The sequence below is a fragment of the Aquarana catesbeiana genome, linkage group LG03 (assembly GCF_042186555.1).
Source record: "Aquarana catesbeiana isolate 2022-GZ linkage group LG03, ASM4218655v1, whole genome shotgun sequence".
Lineage (NCBI taxonomy): Eukaryota > Metazoa > Chordata > Amphibia > Anura > Ranidae > Aquarana > Aquarana catesbeiana.
Window position 1 is genome coordinate 133,943,819 of NC_133326.1, and position 14,916 is coordinate 133,958,734.

At 44.6% G+C, this 14,916-nt stretch overlaps 1 protein-coding gene across 1 annotated transcript in view; it reads left to right on the plus strand.

Moving 5' to 3' along the window:
- The window catches only part of SND1 (staphylococcal nuclease and tudor domain containing 1), a 957,459-nt gene that overhangs the window by 121,349 nt on the left and 821,194 nt on the right, over window positions 1-14,916 (plus strand). The window contains exon 10 of the mRNA XM_073619298.1: window positions 10,684-10,797. Within this exon, the coding sequence (XP_073475399.1) occupies window positions 10,684-10,797 (114 nt within the window). The remainder of the gene's footprint in view (window positions 1-10,683; window positions 10,798-14,916) is intronic.

Sequence of the window (14,916 nt, forward strand, 5' to 3'; positions counted from 1 at the left end):
CATGTACTGGCCTTTGGGACTACCGGGAGTTTCCCAGTGGCCGGTTTCAGTGACAGCCAGTGGCATCACTAGGGGGGTGACTTTTGGGACTATAGCCCCGAATCTGAGGCCCATAGCCCGAGCCTCAGGGGTCCCCATGGGCCAGGCTGCATGGGAGGGGCAGACGAGAGCAGAAAGATTACCTCATCTCTCTGCCCGCCCTGCATCACCACTGTTCCGCTCACTGGGGACCCTGATGTAGGGAGGGGGGCTCTCTGGTGACCCTGATGTAAGGGGGGGGCTCTCTGGGGACCCTGATGTAAGGTGGAGACTTTTTTTTGCGCAATTGCATATTTTTATATATGGTTTTTGTGCGTTTGCAAAATTAAAGTGGGCTGATCTGGGTGAAGTTCAGGGCCAAATTTTTGTTCCAGTCCTGATTTCCACCCTAGATAAAGAACACTATATGCAACATTTTAACGATAGAATGACCTAAATGTTAAGTTGGCCAAAGATTGCCGTAAAGCGCGAGCAATAATCTGGCTGTGCAGGTGCATATGTACTTGCGAACAATGTCAGACCCCCCCTACTTCCCCACAGGGCAATGAGGGGAGGAGGGGGAGGAGGAGTTTTATAATGTATATTGGGACAGTTCTGCAATTTGGAAGTACCTACCATATAGGGCCAATTTTGTGGCATGTTAACATGTAGTGTGTCAAGGCAGCCACTTAATGAGTTACTATTAAACAGGATTTATATAGCGCCAACCGTTTGCGCAGCGCTTTACAACATGAGGGCAGACAGTACACTTACAATACAAATCAATACAGGAGGAATCAGAGCCCTGCTCGTTAGAGCTTACAATCTAGAGGGGGAGGGTCAAGTGGAAACAAAAGGTAATAACTGGGGGGGGGTGAGCTGATGGAGAAAATTAAAGTTTTTAGGTGTGGGTAGGCTTCTCCGAAGAGAAGGGTTTTCTGGGATCGTCTAAAAGCTAATAGAGTAGTAGATAAGCGGACAGATTTGGGTAAGGCTTTCCATAGGATTGGAGAGGCTTTGGAAAATTCCTGGAGGTGGGCATGGGAGGAGGGGATGAGGGAGCTAGACATCAGAAGGTCTTGAGAGGAACAAAGAGAACGAGTAGGATGGTATTTAGAGACTAGGCTAGTGATGTAGCTGGGGGATAAATGGTGGATGGCTTTGTACGTAGTTAGTGTTTTGAATTTAATTTATTGGCTGACTGGAAGCCAGTGGAGGGATTGACAGAGAGGGGTAGCAGAGACAGAGCGATTGGTAAGGTGGATGAGTCTGGCAGCAGCATTCATGATGGATTGAAGAGGTGATGGGCTATGTAGAGGGTAAACCATTGGGAAGGGAGTAGCAGTAGTCGAGGCAAGAGATGACCAGCGAGTGAATTAAGAGCTTTGTTGTGTCATTGGTTAGAAAGGGGCGTATTTTGGAGATGTTGATGCGGCAGGATTTGGGCAGTGATTGGACGTGGTGCTTGAAGGAAAGTTCAGAGTCCAGGACTACACCTAGAACCTTGGCATGTGGGGATGGGCTTATAGTTGTGCCATTGATTTTAACCGAGAGATCAGGGGGAGGAAAAATTAGAAGTTCGGTTTTGGATAGATTGAGTTTGAGGAAGTGGTGTGACATCCAGACTGATATATCTGATAGTAAATTTGTGATACGTGAGGAGACGGAGGGAGTGAGCTGAGGGGAGAAATAGATTTGGGTGTCGTCAGCATAGAGGTGGTATTGGAAGCCATGGGATGCTATCAGCTGACAGAGGGAGGAGGTATAGATTGAAAATAGGAGAGGTCCAAGAACAGAACCTTGGGGGACCCCAACTGAGAAAGGAAGAGGAAGTAGAGTTGTAGGAAATGCTAAAGGTGTGGTTGGATAAGTAGGAAGAGAACCAGGGAAGACCGAAGTCATGGAGACCGAAGTCATGGAGACCGAAGTCATGGAGACCGAAGTCATGGAGACCGAAGTCATGGAGACCGAAGTCATGGAGACCGAAGTCATGGAGACCGAAGTCATGGAGACCGAAGTCATGGAGACCGAAGTCATGGAGACCGAAGTCATGGAGACCGAAGTCATGGAGACCGAAGTCATGGAGACCGAAGTCATGGAGACCGAAGTCATGGAGACCGAAGTCATGGAGACCGAAGTCATGGAGACCGAAGTCATGGAGACCGAAGTCATGGAGACCGAAGTCATGGAGACCGAAGTCATGGAGACCGAAGTCATGGAGACCGAAGTCATGGAGACCGAAGTCATGGAGACCGAAGTCATGGAGACCGAAGTCATGGAGACCGAAGTCATGGAGACCGAAGTCATGGAGACCGAAGTCATGGAGACCGAAGTCATGGAGACCGAAGTCATGGAGACCGAAGTCATGGAGACCGAAGTCATGGAGACCGAAGTCATGGAGACCGAAGTCATGGAGACCGAAGTCATGGAGACCGAAGTCATGGAGACCGAAGTCATGGAGACCGAAGTCATGGAGACCGAAGTCATGGAGACCGAAGTCATGGAGACCGAAGTCATGGAGACCGAAGTCATGGAGACCGAAGTCATGGAGACCGAAGTCATGGAGACCGAAGTCATGGAGACCGAAGTCATGGAGACCGAAGTCATGGAGACCGAAGTCATGGAGACCGAAGTCATGGAGACCGAAGTCATGGAGACCGAAGTCATGGAGACCGAAGTCATGGAGACCGAAGTCATGGAGACCGAAGTCATGGAGACCGAAGTCATGGAGACCGAAGTCATGGAGACCGAAGTCATGGAGACCGAAGTCATGGAGACCGAAGTCATGGAGACCGAAGTCATGGAGACCGAAGTCATGGAGACCGAAGTCATGGAGACCGAAGTCATGGAGACCGAAGTCATGGAGACCGAAGTCATGGAGACCGAAGTCATGGAGACCGAAGTCATGGAGACCGAAGTCATGGAGACCGAAGTCATGGAGACCGAAGTCATGGAGACCGAAGTCATGGAGACCGAAGTCATGGAGACCGAAGTCATGGAGACCGAAGTCATGGAGACCGAAGTCATGGAGACCGAAGTCATGGAGACCGAAGTCATGGAGACCGAAGTCATGGAGACCGAAGTCATGGAGACCGAAGTCATGGAGACCGAAGTCATGGAGACCGAAGTCATGGAGACCGAAGTCATGGAGACCGAAGTCATGGAGACCGAAGTCATGGAGACCGAAGTCATGGAGACCGAAGTCATGGAGACCGAAGTCATGGAGACCGAAGTCATGGAGACCGAAGTCATGGAGACCGAAGTCATGGAGACCGAAGTCATGGAGACCGAAGTCATGGAGACCGAAGTCATGGAGACCGAAGTCATGGAGACCGAAGTCATGGAGACCGAAGTCATGGAGACCGAAGTCATGGAGACCGAAGTCATGGAGACCGAAGTCATGGAGACCGAAGTCATGGAGACCGAAGTCATGGAGACCGAAGTCATGGAGACCGAAGTCATGGAGACCGAAGTCATGGAGACCGAAGTCATGGAGACCGAAGTCATGGAGACCGAAGTCATGGAGACCGAAGTCATGGAGACCGAAGTCATGGAGACCGAAGTCATGGAGACCGAAGTCATGGAGACCGAAGTCATGGAGACCGAAGTCATGGAGACCGAAGTCATGGAGACCGAAGTCATGGAGACCGAAGTCATGGAGACCGAAGTCATGGAGACCGAAGTCATGGAGTTTTTTTGAGGAAGAGGGGGTGGTCAACCGTATCAAAGGCAGCAGAGAGGTCCAGGAGTACAGAATAGTGTCAATTGGTTTGGGCCGTTACTAGATAGTTTTAGGAGAGCAGTTTCTGTGGAGTGTTGAGGACGAAATCCAGACTGAAGGGGATCAAGAAGGCTATTATCAGTGAGATGGACGCTCAGTCGGTTGTAGACCAGACGTTCGAGGAGTTTGGATAAGGGGAGCAAGGAGATGGGGTGTAGGTTAAGATTGATGCTAATTCAAATTAACCTTATCAAAATTGGGCTTGCATGCATTTTTCACCCTGCTCTGTTTTTAAAGAAAAAATAAGTAGATAAAATGAGAACAAATAGGACCTCCTAAATTTTGTAATTTTTCTTGATCACTTTTTTATTGTAATCACAAGGGATGAACATCCCTTGTTGATAGCATGGGCATTGACAGGTCCTCTTTATGGGGAGATCTGTCAGGGGCCAAACCCGAGCTGGATGAAAGTCCCCTTTCTGACATAACAGTGAGGCACAACATCCATTCCTCTCGCTGTATCCTGTGAATCTGATGGCTTCATTTTTACTGGGACTCCCCAATAGCTCTGGAGAGCCTGGTAAAGGGATGAGGGCTTTTAAAAGCTCTGGTCCTTTAGCCGCTCAGATTAATTTTACTTTGGTTAGCATCGCCAGCTCTAAAAAATATCTACAAATATGCTGTTGGTCCGAAAGTGGTTAAAATAGAGCTAAAGGCAAAACTTTTATTTTTGATAGAGTAAGGGAGGGATGGTGCCAAAACAAAGTAAAAGGAAATCCCTCCAAGGCAAGGAAATCCCTGGTTGTTACCAGAACTAGTGTCCCTTTTGTAAGATGTCCCCTCTATTACTGTTCTGGGGACAACTTAAAATTGGGATTTTCTTTTACTTTCAGTGATAATGGTCACCAGGGCAAATAGAGAAGGTGAATCTCTCTAAAGATGGCCATAGAAGGATTGCAATTCGGCTTATTCAGCAGGTTTCAATTCACGTGTGGCCATGGCCGTTGAACAGAAGTCAATCTACTGATCGACTTCCGTTCACCCTGTCAGATAAAACCACTCGATTAGCAGCTGCAGAGCTGATCTGTGTATTCTGACAGCAGGGAGGATTCCCCTATTCACCTCGAACGTGTGAATGGAAGAATCTGTCAACGAAAAACTCTCACTAATGAGCTGCTGCTCATTTATTCCTAAGTTTTTATGTGCAAGTTACCATTGCCTCTCCTTCCTTTGTTGCAAGAGAGGGCAGTGATCTCCAATGTAAACAGTGTTTATATGATTGTTCGCTTTGATTGGCCGTCAGGGATTTTGGATCAGCTTAGTACTGCGAGTCTGTAAACCAAGCCATGCAATGACAGCTTTGTGCATGCCCATTAACAGGCACAATGCCTCAGCCCAAAAAACAGATCCTGTTCCCTTTAAAACATGTCAAACAGCACAATGTTTGCTGTGTCATTTGGCCCCCGGTAACGCCTAAAAATCCTGGCTGATCCTGCCTGGCTATACCCTACCCTCTGCAAACTATAATCAGGGCTGCTGAGCACCTGACACCGTGGTCCGTTTTATGTGATTCAGTCATACTCAGCCCTGCTCTCCTGTGTCTGTCCCGCCTGTCTGCTCGTGCCAGCGTGCCCCCCAGCTCCTGCTGTGCTCATAAATGCAATAAATTAGTCTTATCCCCATGTACCATAAGTGTTCCTGTGTGAAAAAAATCTTCCGATTTGTAACTGAGTGTGGCTCCCGAGCGCTCAGCTGATGGTGCTCTTTCTCCTTTCCCCCCTCCTCCCTGGCTGACGTCAGCGGGAATACTCGGCACTGCCCACTGGAGCCGGGAGTGAAGAGAGCCGAGGAATCTGCTGAGCACCAGGAGCCGCGCTCAGGTACAGATCGGAAGATTTTTTTTTACATAGGACACAGGGACTCTTGTTATGGTACAGAGAGGATAAGGGGATATTATTGCAGTGGGTTGCCAACCACTTTAATTGTAAAACACCAGAACCCCTACTACCCACAATTTCTATCTAGTTCTTACAATTGACCATTGAATGAAAGTGGTAGGCCTTAGTATCTGAGGGAGCAGGCATTGTGTTTAGAATTCAGCAAACATTTGTAACATGCTTGTCTTGGATGTAGAATCCAAGGAGGCTCCAGCAGGATTATTTAGGCTTACTCTTGTATGTAGTTAAATGAACATTGGGGTCCTGTCACGCTGCTGGTTTTGTGCTAGTGAACTCTCGGGTCAAACGAGCAAAGCTCTGCCACTTCCATGTAGCTTGCTGCCTAGTCCTAAACCCTCACGTTCCTTTTGGCCCCTCATGATCACAGAGTCTGTTTGAAAGTATGTGCAGACACTTCTAGGTGCCCATAACCCTATACCGGAAGCGGGTACACTTTGCAACTTTCTGTACCACCTCACAAATGTATAAATGGATTTCTGTATATTCAAATTATTGGAAGGTATGTGTGCCGGTTTTGTAATTCTAAGCACCATGCTGTCTTTTTATCTGCTTATCAATTTCCTTTTTTCTCTTGTTACAGTAGAGTGGTTAGAGTACTGCTCTTGCTAATTTATAGGAGGTAGAGCGATTTGATGGAAGTATCCCTCTTCACGAATTTGAAAAGTCGATAAGATGTCCCCAGCTCTAATCTGACCCTCCAGGCTTCTGATAAAATCAGAAAGTTGGCTCTATAGCCATCTATGGGAAATGTTTTCATTTTTCAAAAGTTTAATCAGCAGTTTCAGGTGTGAGCCCTCCAGTAATCTAAACTGGTGTATCTCTCCCCCACGCCCCTTCCAATTGTTAAAGGTGACCAGCTTCCCCCAGGAAAAATCATGTGATACACCCCTAGGGGGATACGAAAAGGGACTTTAGAGCTTCTAATGTGCCCTCCTTAAGGAATCCCATACTTGCAGGACTGTTGGGAACAATGGGTATATGTTATCTGACAATCCCCTATATTTTGTGAGTTAAAGGGTGTGCGCAAGGTGGCACTGTAACATTTACATGGTTGATTTAAGAGGCACATCTAAGCATGCCAGGCATCTGGGGGTAAAGCTGTCTACATAGACCATCATCCCTTCCACTGCGCTCCACGAGTGCTTCAAGCCTTGCTCTGATCGCTCTACTGCAGGGTAGTCTTCCCGGGCACCATTGCAGACTAACAGCGGTGAGAGCTGGTGGTGCGGAGGATGGTCTATGGACAGCTTAACCTCGGATGCCTGCATACTTAAATGTGCCTCTCTTAATCAACCATGTGAGTTGCTAAATGTTGTACCTTCATTAAATGTAACCATATTGCTACATCTAGAGGCGCCTCTCTTCTATACTCTGTAGCTCCTGCTGGATTTTGCTTCTAATACCCTTGTGGAGGTGGCCATTTGCGGATGGACATTTTATGGTTACACAACCTGGTCACATTGCTATAATCTATGGACTATAAACTGGAGGACCTATGAATAAATGGTTGTGGAACAAATATTTGAGTTTCCATTATTTCTTATGAAATTTGCTTTGATATACAAGTGCTTTGGATTACTAGCATGTTTCTGGAACAAATTATGCTCGCAATCCAAGGTTTTACTGTATATTGAAGTTAATCTTGGTGCACAGTAGTAGCAGTAGTAAAGTCACTTCAGAGAAGCAAAGAATTAGTCCCGCTTACAGATTTAAATCATAATGTACTGTATACCAGCATATTATAACACTGGCACATGGAGCCATCCAGCATTGTGCTGTCTCGGCTCTCGCATGTCCCCGATGCTTTCATATTCCCTTGGTCTTTCTTTTGGGTTTCCTGTCTTTGCTTGACTGGCCAGGCCGGGGTGACGCAACTCTCATGCATGCACAGGGAAGTCACATCGGTGTGGCAGAGTGGGCCGCGAATGTGGTCAGAGCTGCGCATGTGGGACTCGGATCACATTTACCTGCTGACCGGCACGGGAGACGTTTATGCCAGAAGAGACCCCTATGGTCTCTTCTGTTACAAAATTCACTGACAGGCAGGGTTTTCATATTTGAGTTTTTTTTTACATTTTAGACATGCGTGTAATTATCACAATGCTAATCCCAAAAACCTATTCCTGTTCCTTTGGCTATAGCATCATGGCACCCTGCCAACCCTTTAATGCAAGCATTCCGCAGGTGTTTTTGGAAATGCATCGAAAATTCATATAAATGCAAGAACACATCAGAACGCAGAAGTTGTGTGAACCAGCCCTAAGGCTACTCGTACACGTTAAGTGCGCATATGGGTATATTCTGCAGAAAATGTAAAATATGCACCTTAAGTACTCATTTAGGAGCGTACAGTTCCTCTTAGACTTTAAGGGTGTACGTAAGTAAAATCTACAGATATTCTGAAATCTGTTCTATTTTTTTTTTTTTTTTTTTCTTTCTGTTCTGCTAAACGTGGCATGCTTAGTTTTAGACACATCTAGGTATGGCTTCATTGATTCCTATGGTGCTTTATTTAGAGGTGTATGAAACCATACACTCCACACATTCAAATGCAGTGTTTTTAATGCCCATGTGAATTAACCCTGAGATTTCTTTTGTTAAGGCCTGTGGGCTGGATGAGAAAAATCCAATAGGTTTCCCCTTCTAGGTTAATCTGTGTGGAAGGAGGGACCTCCCTTGCTGGCTATTGTATTCTGACAGCCAATGCTCCTGAGTCTTTTAGAATACCTGAGCAATGACCATCTTATTGTCTCTGAGGATTGTCCAGCAGGATGTTGTCTACAGGGCTACTCATGTTTTGCATTTGGGTTGATTAAGCAAATTTGATTAAAATGCGAACTGTTTATGGCCACTATTACTTTACAGTTTTGAGCAGCTAAAGAGGTCAGGGTGGGGCTTTCAGCTCCCAGAGATGGCTATCCCCTGTTCTGCCTTGTTGCAAGGATGTTTGAGTCACTCCCATTAACTATCATTACAGGAGAGAGCTCCTGTCCAGGCATGGTTTACTATTTTTGTATTGCAGCATTGCTGAGCTCAGGGCTGCTGCGATGGGGAAGAGCATATGGAGGTTTGAATTGGAGAAAGTTCACGCCTGTGATGGTGGTGGTAAGCAGTAATAGCGGGGAGTTTCCTAACTTTCTAACAAGAAGGCAGGCCGGGGACAAATTCACTGGGAATTTTTTGCCAGGCGTTGGGAGGTATGTAAATCACCTGCACCGATGGCAAAGGGCATTATTCTGCTTTGGTCAGATCTGCACCATTATCTACATGTGCCTCCTACATGCATAGGCAGTAAAATTAAGCTAACCTTTTAAGTAAAAAGGTTACATCCCCTCGGAGCATCAGACAGTCTGAACTGTAGTGTATTACCCTTAAGCAGGCCATACATCGAATTTCGAACGGATTTTCTTTTCAAAATCAGAAATTTCATTTTTTTGTGATCCGATAATGCCACCGTTGATTTTCGAAGTTCGGCCAAAGAAGCCTTACAATTTCACCTTGTGTTGCTACAGAAAAGGAATTTTCGTGGCCGGGAATCTTCTCTCCCTAAATTTTTTTCTTACATTTCTCGCACGATTCTCCCATCATTGATTAGAAAATTGTTCGTTTTTCTAAAAATTTCCAACATGTCCGATTCCTCAAATTTGATTGCACGAAAATCGGCCATTGCTGCAGCCCACTAATGGTGCGAAATGTGTACGAAAATTCTTGGATATGATTTTCGAAAGAAAATTCTTTCGAAATTCGAACAGTGTATGGCCGGCATTAAGCCCTATTCTCACTATGACACACAATGCAGGGCACACCTTTTGTACATGTATTCATGCTACATTCATGCTTCATGCTCAGACCAGCCTGTTTATTTCAATGGGCTGCCCTGACTGCGGCTCATGTAGTCTGTTGAGCGTTGCATGGTTTTTTACTGTACATTTTGACATTAGGAAAAATGTGATTCTGCGTGCTGTGTTTGGGGTGCCATTAATGAATGGCATCAGAAGCTCTACTCAAATGTTTTGTGTTATATGAACGTGTGCAAAAATGTCCGTCTACAGGATGGTAAGAAACCTCCCCAATGGGACACAGTTGGCAACAAAAATGACGGTGGTTTTAACCAGTTCCCTAGAACTTGTTCACAGATGCATTGGGCTGTGCCTAGGCAGACTTGCCCAATGCAATAGAGAAAGCAAAAAGCTCTGTAACCAATGACAGTTCACACAGTGTTGCGGTATTTAGCGTGATACTACACAATCCAATGCATTGCACGGCACTGTTGCCGATAGAACTGAACTAAATGTCAAAGGTTTAACAAAGTATGTTCTTCTGTTTACAATGCGTTGACACTGCTGTCCTCACATGGCATACCAGTCCCTTGGCAGCAGTGCATGCTGCTGGTGTGAACCAGCCCCCACTCCAGGGGTGCTCAATATGTTGCCCCCGGGCCACTCAAATGTGGCCTATTACCTCAAATAGGCCACACCTAAACCAGGAAAGTGCATGCCCAGGATTGGCAACCCGTTGATCACGATATGGGCTTGCTGTCCTGCCATCCCAGGGGGAAAGGAGAGAGAGCCACAAGTGCTGTCTCCTGTCCCAAACAACAGATTGATACCAAGTACACGCATACACTGGGCATAATCATTTTTTCAATGGGTATATGGGTAAACTATTAGGCTGCTTTCACACTGATCTGTGAGTGCAGGACAGTGCACCTGTGGCTTTCCTGTGGGTTAATTGCACTGAGCCATAGGCTTTTGTTAAATCCTGCTGATTTGGTGCGTTTTCTGAAAGCACAAAACTCCTGAATGCATGAGTTTTCAGAAAGTGCATCACACCTGCAAGATGTAATTGTGGGTAAATATCCAACAGGGATTAGTCGCACTGAAAATGATCCTGATTGTTCTTTAAAATCTTCATTATGCTGTTATGTTTTTTTTTTTTTTTTTCTTCCCCCCCCTCATGTATTTTTTTTGTTTTTTTTTGTTACAGGTTGTACAGGTGTTGAATGCCGATGCAATGGTGGTGAAGCTGAACTCTGGTGATTACAAGACCATTCATCTTGCTAGTATTAGACCTCCAAGGCTGGAAGGTGAAGGATCTCAGGTAAGAGTTGAATTAGTCCTTTTAGCACACACTCCCATACTAGTGAGATGGTGTCTTTGCGTTTTTACAAAATGTGTGCATGTGCCAGTAAGAATTAAGTTGTTTATACCATGAAAGGTCCAACCAATGGGCAATCTGATAAAGCCAAAGACTCAAACATAATGCATAGTGCAGCACATCTGAATAAATCAAACAAGTTGTAATATAGAAAGACTTTGAACTTGTTTCAGTTTGCTAAAACTAGAGCACTCAGAATCTGGTGCTGCTGTGCTAGCCAAACAGCTTCTAAATTCAGCTTGCTCAATTAACCAATTGCCGCCTGTCCTATTGCAGTTTGGCGTCAGCAATTTGGCTCCGTTATCCTGACTGGATATCTAGATCAGTGTTTCGCAACGCCAGTCCTCAAGGCACCCCAACAGGTCATCTTTTCAGACTTTCCATTGTTTGCACAGGTGATTTAATTAGTTTCACTGCCTTCATAATTACCACAGCCGTTTCATCTGAGGGAAATCTTGAAAACATGACCTGTTGGCGGGGGGGGGGCTCGCCTTTGAGGACTGAAGTTGAAAAACACTGATCTAGATTGTAAGCTCTAGCAAGCAGGGTTCTCTCTGATTCCTCCTTTATTAAATTGTATTGTAACTGTACTGTCTGCCCTTATGTTGTAAAGCGCTGCACTAACTGTTGGTGCTATATAAATCCTGTATAATCTGCTCGTGTGTGCCCCAGGGGTGCTCCGACACACTGCATCTCCGATCGTGGTAAAGAGCCTATGACATAGGCTCTTTACCATGTGATCAGCTGTGACAGATCACAGTGGTAACCAGGAAGTAAACGACTTTCCTTGGTTCGCGCTCACATGGAGTGCAGATGGGCTGCTCCCCTGTCAGGGTGGGGGGGTGGTCTGCGCTGATGGCGCATAATCAACTCAGCCCCCATCAGAGGTGCCCATGGAAATGCCAGTCTGTGCCCCCTCATCAGTGCCCGTTCATAGTGTGACAGTGCTAAAAATTGGCCTGGGCAGGAAGGAGTGAAAGTGTCCTGCATTGAAGTTGAGCAAGCAACCTGGAAGCTGATTGGTTTCTATGCAGAGCTGCACCAGATTTTTCACTCTCCAGTTTTGGTAAAACTCCCCTCAGTGTCTACCGTGTATGTATATGTGTATATATCACACATCTTCTATTCCACAGTGATGGCCATACATGTAATCTGCTTTTAATTGTTGAAACAAATAACCTACAACCATGTTATAAAGTTGTGGCACAATGGTAGGTAGGATTTCATGAGCAAAAATTTCATTTTTTTTTTTTGTGGAGTATTTGAAATGGCTAGAGAATGAACATTGTAGCAAAAAGAGGAGACTAGGAGTCTAAAAAGAGATTCTTCGGAGAGGAACACTCAGGTCTTGAAAAGGATACAAAACGGAATACTTTATTGTATAAAAAATCTGAACATATAAACAAATGATACATGGTACCTCCACCAATGATAAAAACAGCTAAGTATAGCAACAACAGACACACCACCTTCACACTCCTCATTCACTCCAGATCTCCCCAGTAGGGCCGGCTACCTAATTTGATCTTACTAGTTCTAGAGCATTAATAAATATAACCATCGCTCCTGAAAAATTGGGACAATAGGACTAAAGAAGCAGTCTCTGTACAGTAGTAATAGGTCAAAAAGAGTGATGGTAAACCTCCCACGTTGCGGCCGTTAAGTGTAGTAGGTAAAAAATTCTGGCAGTTCATAAATTATACTGAATTAAATCCTGAATAATGTTGCATCATAAATTGTTTAATTGACCATGTGTTGGGAAGATTGTAAGAAGTCACGGAATGCACCACATCAAAGGTATAGTCAAGCACATATCTTTAAGTTTCTACAGAGGACAAATCTTCATGTGTAGTCAAGTTCAGTTTGTCTCGCCTCTGCACTGTCACACTCGTAGGATGAAAGACACTTAGAAGGGGATCCCCTGGTGATACTTGAGATGTGTGATGCCTTCCAGGTAGTATGTAGCTCCTTTCATGTGGATCCTGCTCTGAAGAAAATTGCTTGACGATTAAAACGCGTCAGCTAGATGCCCCCCAGACTCAGCAGCCATTTCCAACTCCCACCTACCAGATATTCCCCTCTCCCCTTTTTATCTTTGGCGAATGGAAGTCCACTACTGGGACCATGTGCATCTCTATGAATGTTGTATCTATTGATTGCCTCAGGGAAAGAAACATCAGCTGATTGTATTCTCATCCCATGGAGTCCTGCATGGCCGTTGAGAACCTGACTTCCGCTCAGTCTGTTCACTTGAGCTCCACTCCCAGCGCTGCACGTCTGCAATGCTCAGCCCTTCCTGCGGTAGCGTCGACAGCAGTATGAGTTTCAGGCTCGGCGAAGCAATACAGTTCATTCATACAACGGCCCTTGGAGCGGGATCCACATAACGACAGCAGCTACATACTACCTGGAAGGCATCACACATCTCAGTATCACCAGGGGATCCCCTTCTAAGGTGTCTTTCATCCTACAAGTGACAGTGCCTACAATCAGGTGAGACAAACTGAACTTGACTACACATGAAGGTTTGTCCTCTGTAGAAACTTAGAGAAGATATGTGCTTGCCTATACCTTTGATGTGGTGTATTCCGTGACTTCTTACAATCTTCCCAACACATGTGCAATTAAACAATTTATTATGATGCAACATTATTCAGGATTTAATTCAGTATAATTTATGAACTGCCAGAATTTTTTACCTACTACACTTAACGGCCGCAACGTGGGAGGTTTACCATCACTTTTTTTTTACCTATTACTACTGTACAGAAACTGCCTCTTTAGTCATATTGTCCCAATTTTTCAGGAGCGGTGGTTATATTAATGCTCTGGAACTAGTAAGATCACATTAGGTAGCCGGCCATACTGGGGAGATCTGGAGTAAATGAGAGTGAAGGTGGTGTGTCTGTTGCTATACTTAGCTGTTTTTATCATTGGTGGAGGTACCATGTATTGTTTATATGTTCAGATTTTTTATACAATAAAGTATTCAGTTTTGTATCCTTTTTAAGACCTGAGTGTTCCTCTCCGAACAATCTTTTTAGACTCCTAGTCTCCTCTTTTTGCTACATGGTTTCATATGATTGAGGAACTGGCCTGGCAGCTAATTTGCAGTTAGCAACCAGACAATAGTTTTTTTTTTGTTTTTTTTTTTTTTGGGTCTTTTTTCAGCACATCATTGATTTCAGGTGTGTTTTTAAACAGATACTATTGGCTGGCTGACACACTTACTAGTTAAGAGAGACCTGACTCCCCCTCTTTTTATTATAGCGAATGAACATTGGCATGCATGTAAAAAAAGAAAAAAGGGCGTGGGGAAAAGTTTTTTCCCCTTAAAGATCTTGCCAGGCCTATTTTGCTACCTATTCTGCTACCAGTGGTGCAGTTTTGAATATATATTCCTCCTCCAAGTATGGAACATAATATGTACTTTATATACTGTTTTAAGCGCTTCAAATTAAAGTTAAATAAAAAGTGTAATGGAATATCCTTATTTCTAAATAGGTGGCTGTGCTCCGACAAATTTATTTTATCTAATGTGTTTCCATCATAGGCTCTCTTAGTTCTGTAATGCTTTTCATTATGACAGGTGTAAGTTTTCTATCAACTTACGGTATTGCAGACTAGGTTTAATATTTAATTTAAATTATCGTGTTAATTAACACCTTCACTGCAGCTTCTGTTGCTTATGTTCAGCTGTGTCATTTAGTTTTGTGATTTGTACATTTTAGCCTATTCTCTATATGATCATTCATGTGTAATCTTACCCATTTATTGTGTCCTGTCATGAATTTTAGACACAGATGGCCAGTGGCAAGAGTAGGTAGATGGTACAGACCTTTCACACTCCTTGTTTATTTTCCAAGTGCATCCACTTCAGCATCCAGTAACATAGCAATGCTAATTGCTATTTAATAGCTCTGGACTGCCGTTTGGCTTCTAGATGCATACCCAGCTATAATTATAATTGGCTTTGGTTGAATACCCTTCACTTTACCTATTGCAAGCTGAACTTTTGTAAGGCTGCAATATGCTGGATTGGAAATCTGTACACTTGCTATT